We start from the raw sequence: 19,168 nt of genomic DNA, 5'->3' as shown, positions 1-19,168 counted from the left end.
GATTTTCCACATGTTCATTTTAACATTACAAATCAGTAATGAGAGGAAAGATACATATGCCACAAGTAATTATTGAAAATAATACAACCTCATTCCTACAGAAAAATAAAATACATACTGATCAAATTATTCAATTTTAAAAAAAAGTTTAAAAGCAGAAAAACTAAAAAACTGGGGATTACAAGGACCTCTCCATTCATTCCTGAACAGGTTTTTCCTCCAACTGCAGCCCAAAGTTTTACATTTTCCTTCCTGTCTCCATGGAATTTATTTGTACCACTAAATGTGTCATAGTATAGAGGCAGAATTTTACCACTAGGTAGATTTTGTCATTGTTGAACATATCTACAGTGACTAATACATCACATTTTTAAGCCAACCATCCATTTATCTTTTTTATTTCAAAAATCTGTACCTAAAGCCAGCATATTTATACTCAGTATTTAATGGTAAAATTTAAATGTAAGTACAATAAAAGGTGAAAACTTTAAAAAAATTGTTATTAGATAGTACCCTAATTAGGGGCACATGGGTGGCTCAGTCGGTTTTGTCCGACTTTTGATTTCAGCTCAGGTCATGATCTCAGGGTCATGGAATGGAGCGCTGCATCCATTGGGCTCCATGTTCTCCAGGGGTCTGCTCAAGATATTCTCTCTTTCCCTCTTCCTCTGCCCAACCCCCCTGCTTTCTCTCTCTCTCTCTCAAATAAATAAACGTATCTTAAAAAAAAGAAAGTACTCTAATTAAAATTATAAATACTGTGGTGAGATAAGTAGTCTCATACACTGATGATGAGGTGTGAAGATTATAAGTCTTTCCAGGAAGTCATTAGAGCCTTTTATTTATTTTTTTAACATTTTTTAATTCAAATTCAATTAATTAACATATAATGTATTATTGGTTTCAGAAGTAGAGGCCTGTGATTCATCAGTCTTATATAATACCAGTACTCATTATAACACATACCCTCCCCAATGTCCATCACCCAGTTACTCCATTCCTCCATCCTCATCCCCTCCAGCAACCCTCAGTTTGTTTCCTAATTAAGAGTCTCTTATGGTTTGTCTCCCTCTCTGGTTTCTTCTTGTTTTATTTTTTCCTCTCTTCCCCTATGATCCTCTGATTTGTTTCTTAGATTCCATGTATCAGTGGGATCATATGATAATTGTCTTTCTCTGATTGACTTATTTCACTTAGCATAATACCCTCTAGTTCTATCCACGTCATTGCAAATGGCAAGATTTCATTTTTTGATGGCTGGCATAATATTCCATTGTATATATATACCACATCTTCTTTATCCATTCATCTGTTGATGGACATCTGGGCTCTTTCCATAGTTTGGCTATTGTGGACATTGCTGCTATAAACATTAGGGTGCAGGTGCCCCTTCGGATCATTAGCACAAAAACAGACACATAGATCAATGGAACAGAATAGAAAACCCAGAAATGGACCCTCAACTCTATGGTCAACTAATCGACAAGGCAGGAAAGAACCTCCAATGGAAAAAAGTCTCTTCAACAAATGGTGTTGGGAAAATTGGATAGCCACATGCCAAAGAATGAAACTGGACCACTTCCTTACACCACACACAAAAATAGACTCAAAATGGATGAAAGCCCTCAATATGAGACAGGAATCCACCAAAATCCTAGAGGAGAACACAGGCAACAACCTCTTCAACCTCGGCTGCAGTAACTTCGTGCTAGACACGTCTCCAAAGGCAAGGGAAGTAAGGGCAAAAATGAACTATTAGGACTTCATCAAAAAAGCTTTTGCAGCAAAAGACACAGTTGAAAAAACCAAAAGACAACCAACAGAATGGGAGAAGATATTTGCAAATGACGTATCAGATAAAGGGCTAGTATCCAAAATCTATAAAGAACTTATCAAACCCAACACCCAAAGAACAAATAATCCTGGGACACCTAGGTGGCTCAGTCGGTTAAACAGCTGCCTTCGGCTCAGGCCATGATCCCAGGTTCCTGGGATCAAGCCCCGCATTGGGCTCCTTGCTCAGTGGGGAGCCTGCTTCTCCCTCACCCTCTGCCTGCTGCTCTGCCTATCTGTGCTCTCTCTCTAAGTCTCTGTCAAATAAATAAATAAAATCTTAAAAAAAAAAAAAAAGAACAAATAATCCAATCAAGAAATGGACAGAAGACATGAACAGACATTTCTGCAAAGAAGACATCCAAATGGCCAACAGACACATGAAAAAATGCTCCACATCACTTGGCATCAGGGAAATACAAATCAAAACCTCAATGAGATACCACCTCACCAGTCAGAATGGCTAAAATTAACAAGTCAGGAAACGGCAGATGTTGGCCAGGATGTGGAGAAAGGGGAACCCTCCTACACTGTTGGTGGGAATGCAAGCTGGTACAGCCACTCTGGAAAACAGTATGGAGGTTCCTCAAAAAGTTGAAAATAGAGCTACCCTATGACCCAGCAATAGGACTACTGGGTATTTACCAAAGATACAAAGATATAAATATGAAGAGCCTTTTAAAAGTATGTACACCTTTAAAAAAGTAAATCCCATAACCAAGAATATAGCCTAAGAATGTACTCAGCAACATTTTCAATAATTTCAAACTTCTTAAAAATGTTTTATAACATTATTCTGTGGTAAAAAAAAAAATTAGAAGTAATCTACAAAAATTAATAAAAAGTAGTTAATTATGAAAATTACAGTATATACATGTGATAAAATATTATGCAGCCATTAAAATCATGTTTTAAATAAATATTTCATGCAGTAAAAAAAGCTCATGCTATCAAAAAAGTTAAAATATTATTTTTTATTTTATGATGCCAATTTCTGGGTGAAATTCCTGGTTATTTTTCTTCTTTATTTTTATTTGTATTTTAAATTTCTTCTACAATAAATACTCATTAATTTTATTATTTGAAAAAATAGTACTAGAGCATTTGGGTGGCTCAGTCGGTTAAGTGTCTGCCTTCAGCTCAGGTCATGATCACAGGGTCCTGGGTTTGAGTCCTGCATCGGGCTCCCTGCTCAGCGGGGAACCTGCTTCTCCCTCTGCCTGATGCTCCCCCTGCTTGTGCTCTCTCTGTCAAATGAATGAATGGAATCTTAGGAAGGAAGGAAGGAAGGAAGGAGGAAAGGAGAGAAGGAAAGGAAGAAAAAGAATAGTACTTTTTTTTAAACATAGTTTTATGTTAGATTTTCACTTGCCTTCAAATCAAAATGTCTAAAGAAGATTTGGTTAGTAACATTTGGGTACTTTTCAAGTTATGTAACAAAATGTACATCACTTACATATAATATGCAATGAATTCTAGAAAGTAAACTCAAATGTTTGTAATCAAATCATTCATATAAGAAATAAGGGCCCCTGGGCGGCTCAGTTGGTTAAGTGTCTGCCTTCGTCTCAGGTCATGATCCCAGGATCTTGAGCTCAAACCCCGCATCAGGCTCCCTGCTCAGCGGGGAGTCTGCTTCTTTTTCCCTCTGCCTCTGTCCCTTCCCCTGCTCGTCCTCTCCCTCTCTCTCTCTCACACACACACACATATGCTTGCTCTCTCTCAAATAATTCAATAAAATCTTCTAAAAAATAGGAAAATGTATAGGTATATACTGAGGAATATTACATGAAAATACCATGCTTATTTCTAAAATCCATGCCTTTTTTATCTTCAAGAAACAAATGTTTCTGGAACAGCTGGGTTTTTATTTTAAGAAAAAAGTAATCTTGACTCTTCTCACACCGTACACAAAAATTAAGTCAAAGCTTAAAGGCTAAAACCATAAATCTTCTGGGGAAAAAAAATACACAGATAAAAAAAAGTCATCATGGCCTTGGGTTAGGCAAAGATTTCTTAGGACACCAAAAGAACAGTAAAAGAAATAAAAATGAAACACTGGACTTCACCAAAATTAAAAATCCTTGTTCTTTGAAAGACACCATTTTAAAAAATTTTTAAAAAGCAAGCCACAAACAATTACAAAATTGGCAAAAGAATTTGACAGACACTTCATAAAAGTGGTAAAAAAAACAAAAGACTGGCAAAAAAAACAAAAACAAAAAACCATGAGAAGTTACTCAATACCACTAGTTACCAGGACAGGCAAATTAAATCAAATGAGATATTATCACAAGTTTACTAAAATAGCTAAAATTTAAAGCACTGCTATGAAGTGTTGGCCAGGATGTAGAATAACCAGATTTCTCTTATGTCACTGATGGGAAGAGCAAATAGTTTAACAATCTGAAAAAATAAACTGGCATTATTTTACCAAATTAAAACACACTTAGCATATGACTCAGCACTACCGCTCCTTGATATTACCCAAGAGGTGTGAAAACATATGTCCACACAAAGATTCTTGTACAAATGCAGCAGCTTTATGCATAACAGCCATAGAACAAACCCAAATATCCATCATCAGGTGAAAGGGTAAACAAATTGTAGTATGTACAATAAGTGATAGGATGCTTCTCAGCAATAACCACTGATACACTCAATAGCATGGATTAATCTCAAAACCCTTATGCTGAGCAAAAGTAGTCAGATACAGAGGAGTTCATACTGTACGTTTCCACTCATCAAATTTTCTAGAATAAGCAAAACTAACCAATAGTCACAAAACCAGATCAGTTGTTGTCTTTTTTCTTTTTAAAGATTTTATTTATTTATTTGACAGAAAGAGAGAGAGCACCAGTAGGCAGAGAAGCGGGCAGAGGGAGAGGAAGAAGCAGGCTCTCCACTGAGCAGGGAGCCTGACATGGGGCTTGATCCCAGAACCCTGGGATCATGACCTGAGCATAAGGTAGAAACCAACCGACTGAGCCACCCAGATGCCCCATGTGGGGCTTGATCCCAGGACCCTGGGATCATGACCTGAACCAAAGGCAGATGCTTAAAGACTGAGCCACCCAGGCGCCCCTCAGTTGTTGTCTTCAACTAGAGTGGAGGAAACTAACTGCACAGGGGTATAAGGAAACATTTTGGGGGGACGTATCTGATTATGAGGTTAAACCCTGGGATTCATTTGTCAAAACTAATCAAACTGTACACTTAAAGTTGAGCATTATACCTCAATAAAATTGATTTTTAAAAAAAATATTCTTTAACCAAATACTCTCCTCAATCATGCCCAAAGCAGTATTTACACATAGCCTTACTTATTGACTAACCACGGGTCCTGTTCTACAATTACATTACCTTATTCTCAGTAATTTTCCTTTTTGATTGGATTTTTCATTTTTAGAGCTTTCCAATATTACTTTTTTTAAAATTTTTTATTGTTATGTTAATCACCATACATTACATCATTAATTTTTGATGTAGTGTTCCATGATTCATTGTTTGTTATATCAGTTTTCCATCATCTCCAATTTCCCTATCTTTTTTTTACAGATGAATTAAATTTACCACATACCTACATCTTTTTTTTCAAAATTCCTTAATCTAACTTCTATAAACATTCCTCTGTGTCCTCTATGTATTGATTCATTCCACATATCCCACATGATACACCTGCTCCATCTAGAGAAATGCCACATGTCAACATGCAGTGATCTTACATGTCTCTGCATCACAGGGATAATATATACAGTGTAACATAAGACAAATCCTGAAGGAAAAAAGATAGTCCCCTGGCTATAAATATGTCAATTTGGGTTGTAAATCATATCATATACACCAATAAAGGATAAAAGAAATAGTTCGGACTATGTATGTAAACAATAAAAACAATAAAAAATACTTTTGCCATGATAATTGAGTTATTTCATATTTCTTAATCATCAACTTAAACTGCACATTCTATAATCATAAGAACCCTTGGAAAGTATCAAACAGATCATGCATTCATTCTTCATTCATTCAATAATTATTCATTGAGCACCCACTATGAGCCAGGCAATGTTTAAGTGCTAAGGAGAGAAGAGGACAAAACCGATAAAAATTCTAGTCAGTTGTCTCTGCTGCAATATAGCCCTTCAGCAACAATGGTTTCCAGTGGTTCAAAATAAAATTTGTCCATTCCCATTTTGTTGGTGGACTATTTGGTAAATAGTTTTGCCCACCACCCTCTACTCAACCAACTCAAGTCTTTAAGGAACTGAAAATTAGATCTTGCCCTCAAAAGACACATAATGTCTTATTGAATTTCTTTTCTTTTTATGTCATATATTCTCTCTCCTCCTGATAGTACAGCATTGATATGCTGACATTTCATTCATACAATTCTGAATTCCTTTCTCCCTTTCTAAACATGAAAATAAGAATGGCTTCCTTATCTTCCTATCCCCAGCTCTGATGCAAATCAAGCATTCCAATGTTTGTCAAAAGAATTGTCTCAGCTTATTTAATACTAAATTAGTAAAGATTTTGAGTAGTAGACTTTCTAAAACAACATCTGAATTTGCAAATGGGAAATGTTCTTGTTCCAACTAATTTGCAAAGTGAACAATTTAAATGACTTAATATTCTATTTACTTACCAGGAAATTCAAGTAGTTTTAATTAATGAATAAAACATTAATGTCTGAGACTTTATATAAAGATAAAAACGTGTTCGTGCTATTGTGTTGCATATGTAACTGAGAGCATCACATTCTCCTTCTAAACGTCAGATGATGATCAACACACCTTTCCTTTTCCAGAAACCTTCAGTGGTTCCCCATTTCCTAGAGAACAAAGTTAGATTTTTTTTTTTTTCTCCAGCACTCAAAGTCCTTTAAAATCTGTCTCTATCCCAACGTTCAACCTAAAATCTAGAAATCCCCTTTACGTCTGATTCTGCTTCAATCAACCAATTCACTGTTCTCTTATATCCTCACTTTGAAAAAGGCAGTAGCTTTCTTCAGGCATTTTATTTCCTCCTGTATTTACTCCCTCCCAATTTTCACACGTCCATATAATTTATGTTCTTCAAGCCCTCTCCTAGTAGTTCATTTGGTATCCCTCTCACAAAAGCTACTACTTCCTATTGTGTAATGCAGTTATTTATGTATACATCGTGTATGTACATGTCGTAGCTCCACTAGGCTGTGGTTCTTGAAGGCAAATGTTCTATTTGTTTAAGTTCTGTATATTTCAGAGTACCTAGCCCAGTACTTTCATTGAATAAATGGATGAAAGAATTGTACCAATGGGTCCTATTAAGCTTTGAAAAAAAAAATAATGTTTCACTGCTGTTCATGACTTTTAACTCCTCTTGCTAAGACTTCAGAGGCTTAGCCCCAAAGAGAACTGCTGAGGAAAATTGCAACATAAATTAATATACTGTAGAGATTCAATAAATGCAAAATTGCTAAAGTCTGAAGTAAGGCAAGGCGAGCCTGCTAGAATACTTTTCTCTTAAGTATATTAAATAAGATATTTTTTACCCAAGGTCAGTGGCCACCTCCTTCTACGTACTCCAGAAATATCTCTATTTGTGTAAATATTTCATAAACTAGCATATAAATGTTGTGATTGTTTTGCCTAAACGGAGTCAAGGCGCATCTAATTCAAGGGCACAGAATATGATTGAAAGTCTGGGTTCAGAAGTCTGACAAACCAGGTTGTGAGTCCTTTCTTCCCTCTTACCAGTTTTGCAACCTCGGGGAATTTAATTAACCATTTTAGGTCTCAGTTTCACATATGAAAATGAGGATAATAATAGCATGTATCCTCAATGCTATGTTGGGAATTAATCAAAAGAATATATATAAAATACCTGACACAGTAAACTTAATAATTGCTCATTATAACAATTCATTTTCATTCCTAACATTAACATGTCTATGTGGACCGGCAGAGGGATCAGAGTGACTTGTGGATAAAGTATGCAAGGCCAGAGCAAATATCAAAGGTCATAATTTTATAAGGCCCATAGAGTTTTGAACACTATTTATAAATTTGATTGAAAATTGTCTGGTATGCGTGCCTGGGTGGCTCAGTCGTTAAGCGTATGCCTTTGGCTCAAGTCATGATCCCAGGGTCCTGGGATCGAGCCCCGCATTGGGCTCCTTGCTACACAGGAAGCCTGCTTCTCCCTCTCCCACTCCCCCTGTTTGTGTCCCCTCTCTCGCTGTCTCTCTCTCTCTGTCAAATAAATAAATAAAATCTTTAAAAAAAATTATCTGGTAAATATATGTTATCCATTCAAACTGTGTCTACATGCCCTACTTTTTGTATGACTATAAATATTATTGCCTGAAAGTTCCAGCAGTCATCATAATTTATTAAGGGCAATTCCAATACTGACAATGCATTTTAATCAATCACACTCATCTACCCTGCCCCCAAAAGATGAAACCATAGTTTGTTTGTTTTTTTAAATAAGGAAAAATTGGTGTTAGTTTTACACTTGACTTCACCAGTTTTCAGTTTTCCCTCACACCTGCACACAGGAATTTTTCTCTGAAGCACCAAAGATTAATTAAACAAAATCAACAAACATTCACTGTTTAATAAATGATTGCATGGCTTGGTGTTAATATTATGAGGAGATCATCTAGAAAGAAATAAAAGAAAGCGCTGATGCAATAGTCCATTGTCAAGATTCCAAGAGAACAAGGCTACCTGTGTCCTTGGATTTATGAAGGAAAAAAAAAAAAAAAAAAAACAGTTATTCTCCCAGGCAGGATGAAGGGAAACATGGAAGTATCAAACTGGGGTTACTGGTCAGCAATTCCATTCATTTTATTGATTTCCCCCAATTCAGAGCCACAGTGAGAAGGTCTTAAGGAACACAAGTGGTTAACAGTAACTGTAAAACCTTAAAATGCCAGATAAGGTGATAGTGCTCTATAAATGATCTGAAATCAGAGGATCCCTAGGAAATATTTTCCTGACTGGAATTTATATATCCTACTAGCCAGGGAGATCTGGCAGGGTCTATAGTGCCTCTGAGTGAAGACAAAACAGTCATTTCAAGTTTTCTGAATATATATTCCACCCTGCTATCCAAATGAAAGCATGGTGCTTGAACTCTAGTACAAACTGACATTTATTGATAACATAGTCCTTTATTTAATAAAAGTGTTAATAACCAACACCTTATTAACCAAATCCTATTCTACTGATTGTGAAAATTCTGGCATTCCCCCTTAAACTCACTATGGAAAAAAATGAATTATATATATCTGCCTCCAGTTCCTGGTAGAGAGCGTCTCTAACCCTTATAATTTCCTAAGTGATAAGACCACTAGGAGCATCTTTTATTCTAATATTTGGTCTTTGACACAGAGCTCCTAAATCCCTTGCAATTTCCTGTGTGATAGAAGTGTCTTTTGTGGGCGCCTGGGTGGCTCAGTTGGTTAAGCGACTGCCTTCGGCTCAGGTCATGATCCTGGAGTCCCTGGATCGAGTCCCACATCGGGCTCCCTGCTCGGCAGGGAGTCTGCTTCTCCCTCTGACCCTCCCCCCTCTCCTGTGCTTGCTCTCTCTCATTCTCTCTCTCTCAAATAAATAAATAAAAAATCTTTAAAAAAAAAAAAAAAGAAGTGTCTTTTGTAAGGGAGGGTTGCTGGAGGGGAGGGGGGTGGGGGATGGGCTAAATTGGTGATGGGTATTAAGGAGGGCACTTGTTGGGATGAGCACTGGGTGTTATATGTAAGTGATGAATCACTAAATTCTACTCCTGAAACCAATACTATGCTATATGTTAACTAACTTGAATTTAAATTAAAAAATAAAATATGAAAAAAAGAAGTATCTTTTGTTCTAATGAGGCAACTCTTGGTGGGCTCCTAAATGACTCCTGGCTGTCACCAGAAAGACCAAGCCATGATTACAAGCTTGGAACTTTCAGCCTCACTCCTATCCTCTGGGAAGGGGCGAGGGGCTAGAGATTAAATTAATGACTGATCATTTCTATGTGATATGGCCTCCATAAAAATCCCAAAAGTATGGGGTTCAGAGAGCTTCTGGGTTGGTAAACACATCTACCTGACAGGAGGTGGCACACCCAACTCCAATGGGGACAGAAGCTCCTTCCTTTGGGACCCTTCTGAACTTACCCTATGTATCTCTTCATCTTGTTCTTCGTTCATGTCTTTTACCATATTTTTATAATAAACTGCTAAATGTAAGTAGCCATTTCTCTGATTTCTGTGAGACATTCTAGAAAATCATCAAACTTAAAGAAAGAGGGGGTCATGGAAACCCCAATTGAGAGCTTGTGGATCAGAAGTACAGGTAACAATCTGGGACTTGCAATTGGTATCTGAAGTGGGAGCAGTCCTATGGGACTGAGCCCTTATCTTGTGAGATTTGATGTTAAGACCCAGTAGATAGTATCAGAATTGCAGGACACTCAGCTGATACAGACAATTGCCTGGTGTGGAGAAAAAGCCCACACATCTGGTATTAGTGGTATAGTATGTGTGAGTAAAGGAAAACACAGGAGTGGTTTTCCCATACACTCACTCTGCCTCAGTTTCTTCATATGTAAAAGAAGAATGCTTACCTCACAGATTTTTTGGTAAAAAATTAATGAGTTAACATTTGGAAATAATTTAGAATAGTTAACGGCCTATAATTAGTTACTGCGATCATTACTGGCTATGTACTTATCTTTGTTTACATACAAGCAACAATTCTTTCTTAGATATCCCCTCTTTTTTAAAGTAAATTTCATTTCATTCCCTAAGTATGTGCAATATGCTCAAGACTCAGGATCAGGTAAAGAAAGGTAGGTTCCTTCCTGTCTTGAATATCATAAATTTATACCCTTTCTGTTCTCTGTGATGACAGGAACCCCTCTGCGGTTTCTTTTTTTCTTTTGAAGATTTATTTATTTTAGATATGGGGGAGGGGCAGAGGGAGAGGGAAAGAGAGAGAATTTTGAGCAGACTCCCCGCTGAATGTGGAGCCTGACATGGGGCTTGATCTCATGACCCTGATATCATGACCTGAGCCGAAATCAAGAGTCCAACACTGAACCAACTGAATCACACAGGTGTCCCGCCTTTGGGGTTTCTAAGTAAAATCCTTCTACCATATCACTTCCATATCACTATTTCTCATCTCAGACCATATATTATTTATGGACTGGCCAAAAGTTAGATAGTAAAAGAGTTTACTTGTCATAGTTTCATTGAAAAAAATAGCTAGAAACATATAATCATTCATTTGAAGACCAGGATTTTTAAAATCACGACTCATACTCATTTCATTTTGCAGATGGCAACCGAGGCCCAGAAAGATTAACTTGCCCTCGGACATGAGCCCTTAGTGGGTCAGCCAAGAGTAGGATCCACTATGGCAGAGTGCTCATACAAACCTACCACACAACCTCAAATTTGTCCCAAAGTATTTCTAGACGGACTATAGCAGCACTGGTCTTTTTAAATACCTCTACTCTCAAATATCTAATTCTTCCAGCTTGGGAGCACCACTAGTTAGTATTCCATACCAGTTAGGAGTTAGAAATATCCTTCAGTGCATTTTAATTCTAGGTGACCCCAGAGTGGCATGAAAAAGTTAACATGCTCCCCTAACAAGTAGTTACGTTCAAAAAGCAATCCTTTAGAAAAGAGGAAAAGAAAAAGGATTTACATGTCTGTATTTAATATTGGAACAGGTCTACGTGTTCCCATAAAGTGCCTGAAATAATCTTTTTTTAAACAGTATCATTCAATAATTGATGTGTGAATATGATAATGCTGACTCAGTAACAAAGACTCAATTATATTCCATATGCTTCATTCTTCAATAAAGAAGAGAAAAAATACAATCCATTTTAGAAAAAAAGTTTCCATAGAAGTGATGGTTTTTAAGTTTGATACTTGGAGTTTAATAATGTAGCCAACTTTCTACTGAACAATTCCATTCAGTTGCCTAACAGGTGTCTAAAATTCAACATGTCTAAAATAAACTCAATGTCCACCCTCAACTCATCTCCTCCTACATTTTTCCCCTCTCAGGAAATTGAACCAAATAATGCCCTCAAGAAACTCAAGACTCTTTCTTGACACTCCCATATTCTACACCTGCCAGAGCCAGTCATGTACCAGCTCCCATATCTCAAATACCTCTTCATTTTTCCCACTTCCATCACACCTCACCACCATTCCTCTGCCATAAGTAGGCATCACTGCCTACACAGAATTCATGGGACACTACCAGAGCTTCCTACCCAACCTCCCTAAAGAGGCCAACTCTTCTCCAATCCATTCTCCACACTGAATCCATAGTGATCTTTCCATAACACAAATGTGATCATGTCTGCTCTTTTAAATCCATTCAGTGGCTCTTACTTGTTTAGTTATCCATGTAATATAATGTAATAGACACATCAAACCCACAAGAAAAACAAATCGAGGACACTACTAATGCCCCATATTCAGTCAAAATGTTCACCCCCATCTCATGTACCTGTCTCACCCAACACATGAAAATAAACATCCTAAATCCCATTATCATAATTAATCTTGCTTGCTTTATAGAGTCTTGTTGCATCTCTACATATTCTTAAAACGTATACTTTTAAATTTTAGTTTTAGCTTTTCAAACTATATCATGTTATTTATCATCTTTGAGGGATATAACTTACTATTGTATTATTAAAATCCATTCATATATTCATTTTAACTAATATATACTATTCTCTTATATTGATATATCACAATTCATTCATCAGCTTTCCCATTGATAGATCTATGGGTTATTTTTAGCTTTTATTTTTATCAACAGTGGTACTATGAAATATTTGTCTATGTGGAAGAAATCCTGAGTGTATGACTATGAGTGATGGGTTATATATGAATGTTCAGATTTCAGAAATAATGAACTCTTATCTAAAGTTATTATAAAAATGTGGAGATGGGGGTGTCTGGGTGGCTTAGTCGATTAAGCATCTGACTCTTGGTTTCAGCTCAGGTTGTGATCTCTGGATCATTGAGCCTCTACTTGGGATTCTCTCTCCCTTTCCCTCTGCCCGTCCCCCACCCTGCTCACACTCTCTCTGTCTCTCAAATAAATAAATAAATCTTTGAAAAAATGTGGAGATGCATCACTTCTAGCAATTGGTATTATCAGCCAATTTAATTTTTGCCAACTGAATGGATAAATATGTCATTATAGCCTTGGTCTGTGTTTCCCTGATCACAATTGATGTTAAGTATTTCTTCATAAGTTTTTGTTGCTATATGCGTTTTCTTTTCTAAGAAGTGTCTATTCATGCCTGTCACCCACTTTTTCCTATTGGGTTATTTGTACTTTTCTTATTAATAATAGTGTGTGTGTGTATGTGCATGTGTGTGATATATATCTCCATATGTATGTGTAGGGTGTGTGTGTGTGTGTGTGTGTGTGTATATACACTTAATAATTTCTCAGTTGCATGCTCTTTTAACATCTACAGTTTCTAACTTCTCTTTTAAGGTATATTTTAATGAAACAACTTTCTCAATTTTAATATAGTCAAATAGTCAAATTTATCTATATTTTCTTTTATGGTCAATGTTTTTCGTGTAGTGTTTTAGAACTGTGCCTTAATTCGAGGTCTTATAAATGCCTAAATTTTTTTCACTAAAAGTTTTAGTTTTATTGTTGACATTAATAAATCCAAAGTTTATCTTAGTTTATGACACGAGTTAGGCATCCAATTTCCTGTTTTCCACATGGATGATCATCTTATTTTCAGATCCATTTATTAAAGAGCCCTTCTCTCCTCCATTGCTCTGTGATGCTCTTGTTGTATTTTGAATGTCCAAACACTTAGTGTAAGTCTACTTCTAGAGTCTCTACGCTATTCCATTAGACAATTTGGCTACTCATTGTGACCCCTTGTACCAATACTATAGTCTTAATTACTCTAATCTTAGAAGAGCTCTGCATTTTTCTCATTCAGAAGTATCCTGTAGGGGTGCCTGGGTGGCTCAGTCATTAAGCATCTGCCTTCAGCTCAGGTCACGGTCCCAGGGTCCTGGGATCGAGCCCCACATCGGGCTCTCTGCTCGGCGGGAAGCCTGCTTCTCCCTCTCCCACTCCCCCTGCTTATGTTCCCTCTCTCGCTGTGTCTCTCTCTGTCAAATAAATAAAATCTTTAAAAAAAAAAAAAAAAGAAGTATCCTGTAATCTCTGTTATTTCATAAAAATTCTAGTACCTTCCTTTCCTTTGTCCATCACTTGGCTATGTTCTTTTCCTTTCCTTTCTTTTATTTTTCGAGATATAGTTGACATAGAACATTATGTAAGTTTAAGGTGTACAAAGTGTTGATCCAGTAGGCCCTTAAATAATTGATGAATTGATAAATAAATGAACAAACGTGTCTCAAAAATTAATTCATAGTGTATGCTAACAGTGGGCACTTAAAATTGTTTAAAACTTAGTACTAAAAGGGATCTGAGAAACCACCAAGTTCAAACCCTTTTTTTTAATAATGGGGACAAATAAGTTCAGAAGGATCAACTTTAAGTCAAAAAGCCTGTTTTTAGCATGTGCAGAACATGAAATATTTAGTCAAGTACAGTTTGCACAGCACTGTCTGCCTATAAATAAAATATCATTTTAAATATGTGGCACAATTCCTAAATAAAGATTCTAAAATAAGAAGTAACAATAGAAAATAAACTTAAAACCCTAAAGTCTATTTCCATATATTCAAGACAAATATTAATGTACAACATTAAATAAGCCTTAAAAATAAGAAGAATATAGTTTAATTTTACAACTTAAGTATGAGGAAAAATTACTACTTTTGCCTTGCATCGTTAAATTTCACATTTTGAGATTTAAGACTGAGCATTAAGGACTTCAATCAACAAAGCTGTACTTTTTTGGTACTCGCAGAATAAGCTGTCATAGTTTTGCTGAATCAGATTATGACATTTTTTTGTGACCAATCTAGATGTCTCTATTCAACAAATGACAAAGTGATCATTCCAAACTGATGAGATCCATCAAAACACACTTTCAGCCAAGCAGTAGCTCAACTGACTTAACAAAGAAGCAGAGAAGGCGGAGTTTTTCTGGGATTTTAACCAAAGATCAGCATATCAATCCCCATGTTCATTTATCAAAAACTGATAGACTCATAAAGTTCTCCTCTTTGAATAATTCTAGTATAAAGGCATAAAATATGCATATAAACTACCTAAATGGGTCTAGGCTCAGTCACTTCCAAAGTACTTTCTCTCAATTTTTTGTTAGCCAAAAATTACAGTGAGAGAAACTCACTTTGAAAAAGGGGAAGATAGTCATAATTTCTCCAATTAAGCAAGAGCATTACTGCAATCTAAAGTGAAAAAAAGTTCAAAATACTCTTGTAACAAAAACTAATTTTTGGAAATGCTCTTCTGTTTTTCCTAAGCCTCATATAACCAAATAGTATCAATAAAATTCTGTTTATTCACATATTTTGATTAGTAAATAACCTCAAAAATATCTGTAACATTAAAAGCTGACTACATCCATTAAGCAAATGCAAAACTCAAGTCAGTAATTTAGATTCACTTTTCTAAAAGGTACAAACATTCCAAATGGGACTCAAAGCTTACCTTTTATCATATTTATAAAGAAAACTTTTGCTAAGCAGAGAATTAGTGTAAATTAGATTTCAAGAAAAACAATGTTTATCTCAATGATAATAAAACGAATTTCAAGCATCCTATATACATTAGAAGCACTCCTATACTAGGAATATTACTGAAATATTTTAATAAATCTAGAAGTCAACAAAAAGCATAGAGAAAATTATTTGGAATAACTGCAGAAAATGAATCCCTATGGCTTGACTTAATAAATCACCATTTATAAAAATCATTATGTTTCTTATGTAGTCATTGAAATCGGTCCCTAAAGAAGGAAATACTGAGTTCAAGTGACTTTATCATGCACTTGAAATTATGGGGCAACGATCTGTTGCCCGCAGATTGAATCTGCCCATCAACACGTGTTTTGTTTAAAAAGTTGTTTGTTTGTTCATTTATTGTTTTTGGAAGTCTGTAGGGGTGTCATGTGTCCTTGCATTTTGCTACAGTCCCCACGACCTGACTTTAGTAGCTTTTCCCTTTTATGTTGTGTGCTTAGCCTCCAAGAGCTGTTGCTTCTGGAAGCCTAAATTTTAAATTCTGTCCTACTTGAATGTTCACTAAATTGTTCTTTCCATACAGTCACAGAACATTGGAATTATTAGAATTGGAAGGTACCTTAGAGGCTATCTCTTCTCCTTTCTTCCAACAAGACCCCTGAGGCCAAGCAAGTAAAGTAGCTTTCCCATGGTTAAATGTACATTAGTAGTTCTGCCAAAATGCTGTTCTAACTCAACAGCTTAAAAAATCCCTATTTCAAAGTTCCACGTTTTGTCAAGAATCACCACAACTCTCATCTCTATAAAAGCAACATTTGCTTCATAAGCACTTACCCCTGAGTGCAGGTAGCAGGGATCTCTCCTTCTTGTCATCACATTTGTTACATTCACTGAAGTACAGGAGTAAGAAGACGTCAACAAGCACCCACATCAGTGAAGTGGCTAGAACCACCTTGCAGTAAACAAACCTCCTCATGTCTTCCCTTGATTTCTAGTTAACACAGAGATCGAAGACAGATGCTACTGTGATAAATCCAAGCCACAGGGGTGAACACCAAGATAAAAGCAGGATGCATCCCACTGTATTAAAAAAAGAAGAAGGAAAAGAAAATTTCATTATTGTATAGTTTGTTTTGCATAAAGGAGCTATAACATGAAATATATGATTTATTTAATCTTTCCATATATATATATATATATATATATATATATATATATATATATATATATAATCAGCACTCAGCCTTCGAATTAAGAATGAAAAGCCTAAATAAATGAAAACTGTAAGCAAGCCAGGGGGCTAAAATTCTAACAGCTAATCCTAGATCTGTCACTAGTCTGCTGGGAACTTGACAACTATTTGATTTCTTCAGGTTGTATTCTTTTCTTAAAAAGCCCTATCATGATATTCTGCAGACCACCAGGTTGTCAAATAGAGCAGCCCTGAATTTACCCTGATTCAGCACTTTTGAGGAGCCAAAACTGCTGAAATAGAAATCATCCTGGGATCAATATATTATAGTAGTTAAGAACTGGCCTTTATACACAGACAGGCCTGTATCTACTCACCTCCTACCTGTGGGATCCTTTAAAAAAACTTTTTTAAAGATTTATTTACTTATTTGAGAGAGAGAGCACATGTAGGAGGGGCAGAGGGAGAGGGAGAAAGAATCTCAAGCAGACTCCATGCTGAGCACAGAGCTGGTTGCGGGGCTCCATCTCACCACCCTGAGATCATGACCTGAGCCAAAACCAAGAGTCGGACACTTAACTTACTGTGCCACCCATGCACCCCTCTGTGGGACCCTTTTAAGCCTTTATTTCCTCATCTATAAAATGACAATAACAATGCCAAACCTAAAGATTTGCAATAAGGACTAACCACAATAATGTCTGTAAAGCATCTTGCAGAAAAGATAATTATTAATATTAACATATAAAACAAACAAACAAAAATTCTCAAATTCTCAAAAAGGACTTACATCAGTTACGTAGCCTTAAAAACCCCATCTGGTCTGCACAGAAAGTATCCACCACAAATGTGTATTTTAGAATGGATAGCATATTTTCAAAAAAATTATCAGAGAGGAAAAAAATATTAGTTTAAAGTGACTTAAAATACCCAAAGCACAAATTCTAAAAGGCATAACAGGTAAGTGCACAATTATTGAGAGACATTCAAAGTAAGTATAGATTTAATACCATAAACATATTTTTATTTATACTATAAAGAGCAATAACTACCTGGTTAATTAATTTACAATAAAATTACAGTTAAGTAAATATAACAAGCCAAAAATATTCTCATATCATTTGCTACATTTAAAATAATATCAACTATGGGGCTCCTGTGGCTCAGTCAGTTGGGTGTCTAACTCTTGATTTCGGCTTGTCATGATCTCAGGGTTATGGGTCATGAGATGGAGCCCCAGGTTGGCCTGCTTGGGATTCTCTCTCTCCCTCTCCCTCTGCCCCTCCCCCACCCCCCCACTCACTCTCTCTCTAAAAAAATAAAATAAAATAATATCAAACATAAAATCTTTGATGTGAATAAGTAATATAGTTTTAAAAGATATTTGGGAAGAACAGCTATTAAATACAAAGATACTTGGAATATTTTATAAATATTTGTCTCAAAATAAAAACATCAAAGTGCAATTTGCAGAGGCAGAAGCTCTTTAAATTAATGGCAGCTGGCTTTACATGATAAAACAACACAAATGCTGCTGCCTGTTACAACCTACCCAGACTCACAATGAATTAAAAATTTACATAGAGTGACTGTTGAAAAAATATAACAGAGTCTATTTTCAATCTCTACATTAAATTTACATTTATTCAGCATATAAGTATTAAAAAAAGAAAGGTGCAAAATGTGCAAATTGAAGGAATACATGATATTTGGGGGTTTATCTGTTTGCTTATTATTTTTCTTGAAAAAAATGGCATGTTAATTATCTACTTTATCTCATTTCAACTTCATTTTTCTGTAAATATTATACCTAAACATTGGAACTCAGCCTCTAAACCTGATAACAAGGGAATAATTCCCCTATGTATATTCCCTTTTACTTTGTGCATGCTTTACTGAATATGAGATATGAAACAATTCAAGCTATCAAATGTTCTGCCTTTCTTTGGTCCTATGATGAAGTAGTTCCCTTCACTTTATTGTGGGAAAAAAAGTCTCACAGAAAAGTACATATAACACTGATGGTTACCAAATAGCTATCCCCAGATTTAAGACAGGAATATCTTAAAATAAAAGATCCTGTAATAAAAGCTCTTATGTGTTATATAAAGATCTATTATAAAGGGCATAAACAACATCATCCCTGGCTCTGTTAAAATGAAAAGATGTCTTTAGGTAGGCATTTTGCCTCTCTGTGCTTCATTGCCTTTACTATAACATATTTCCTGTCGTATTCACCTCACAAAATATTGTAAGGCTTAAGTGAGATAAAGTATGAGAACATTTTAAAAAGAAAATATAAAAAATAGTATTATAAGAAAAAATGTGAAATCACTTAATATTAAATATTAAAATGTCTAAGATAAGACATTTCCTAATAAGAGCCTAACAGTTAAGGTTATTCAGAATTTAATATAAACTTTAGTTATAATAGAAAGTCAAAATCATGGGCGCCTGGGTGGCTCAGTTGGTTA

At 35.7% G+C, this 19,168-nt stretch overlaps 1 protein-coding gene across 2 annotated transcripts in view; it reads right to left on the bottom strand.

Annotated features, from left to right (window-relative positions):
* The window catches only part of GALNT13 (polypeptide N-acetylgalactosaminyltransferase 13), a 543,861-nt gene that overhangs the window by 439,325 nt on the left and 85,368 nt on the right, over positions 1-19,168 (bottom strand). For both annotated transcript variants that reach the window (XM_078070807.1, XM_078070808.1), the window contains exon 3: positions 16,337-16,582. In XM_078070807.1, coding sequence (XP_077926933.1) covers positions 16,337-16,478 — 142 coding nt within the window. In that variant the 5' untranslated portion in view covers positions 16,479-16,582. The remainder of the gene's footprint in view (positions 1-16,336; positions 16,583-19,168) is intronic.

The sequence above is a fragment of the Halichoerus grypus genome, chromosome 4, assembly GCF_964656455.1.
Source record: "Halichoerus grypus chromosome 4, mHalGry1.hap1.1, whole genome shotgun sequence".
NCBI lineage: Eukaryota > Metazoa > Chordata > Mammalia > Carnivora > Phocidae > Halichoerus > Halichoerus grypus.
This window is presented reverse-complemented; position numbering and strand designations above follow the sequence as displayed.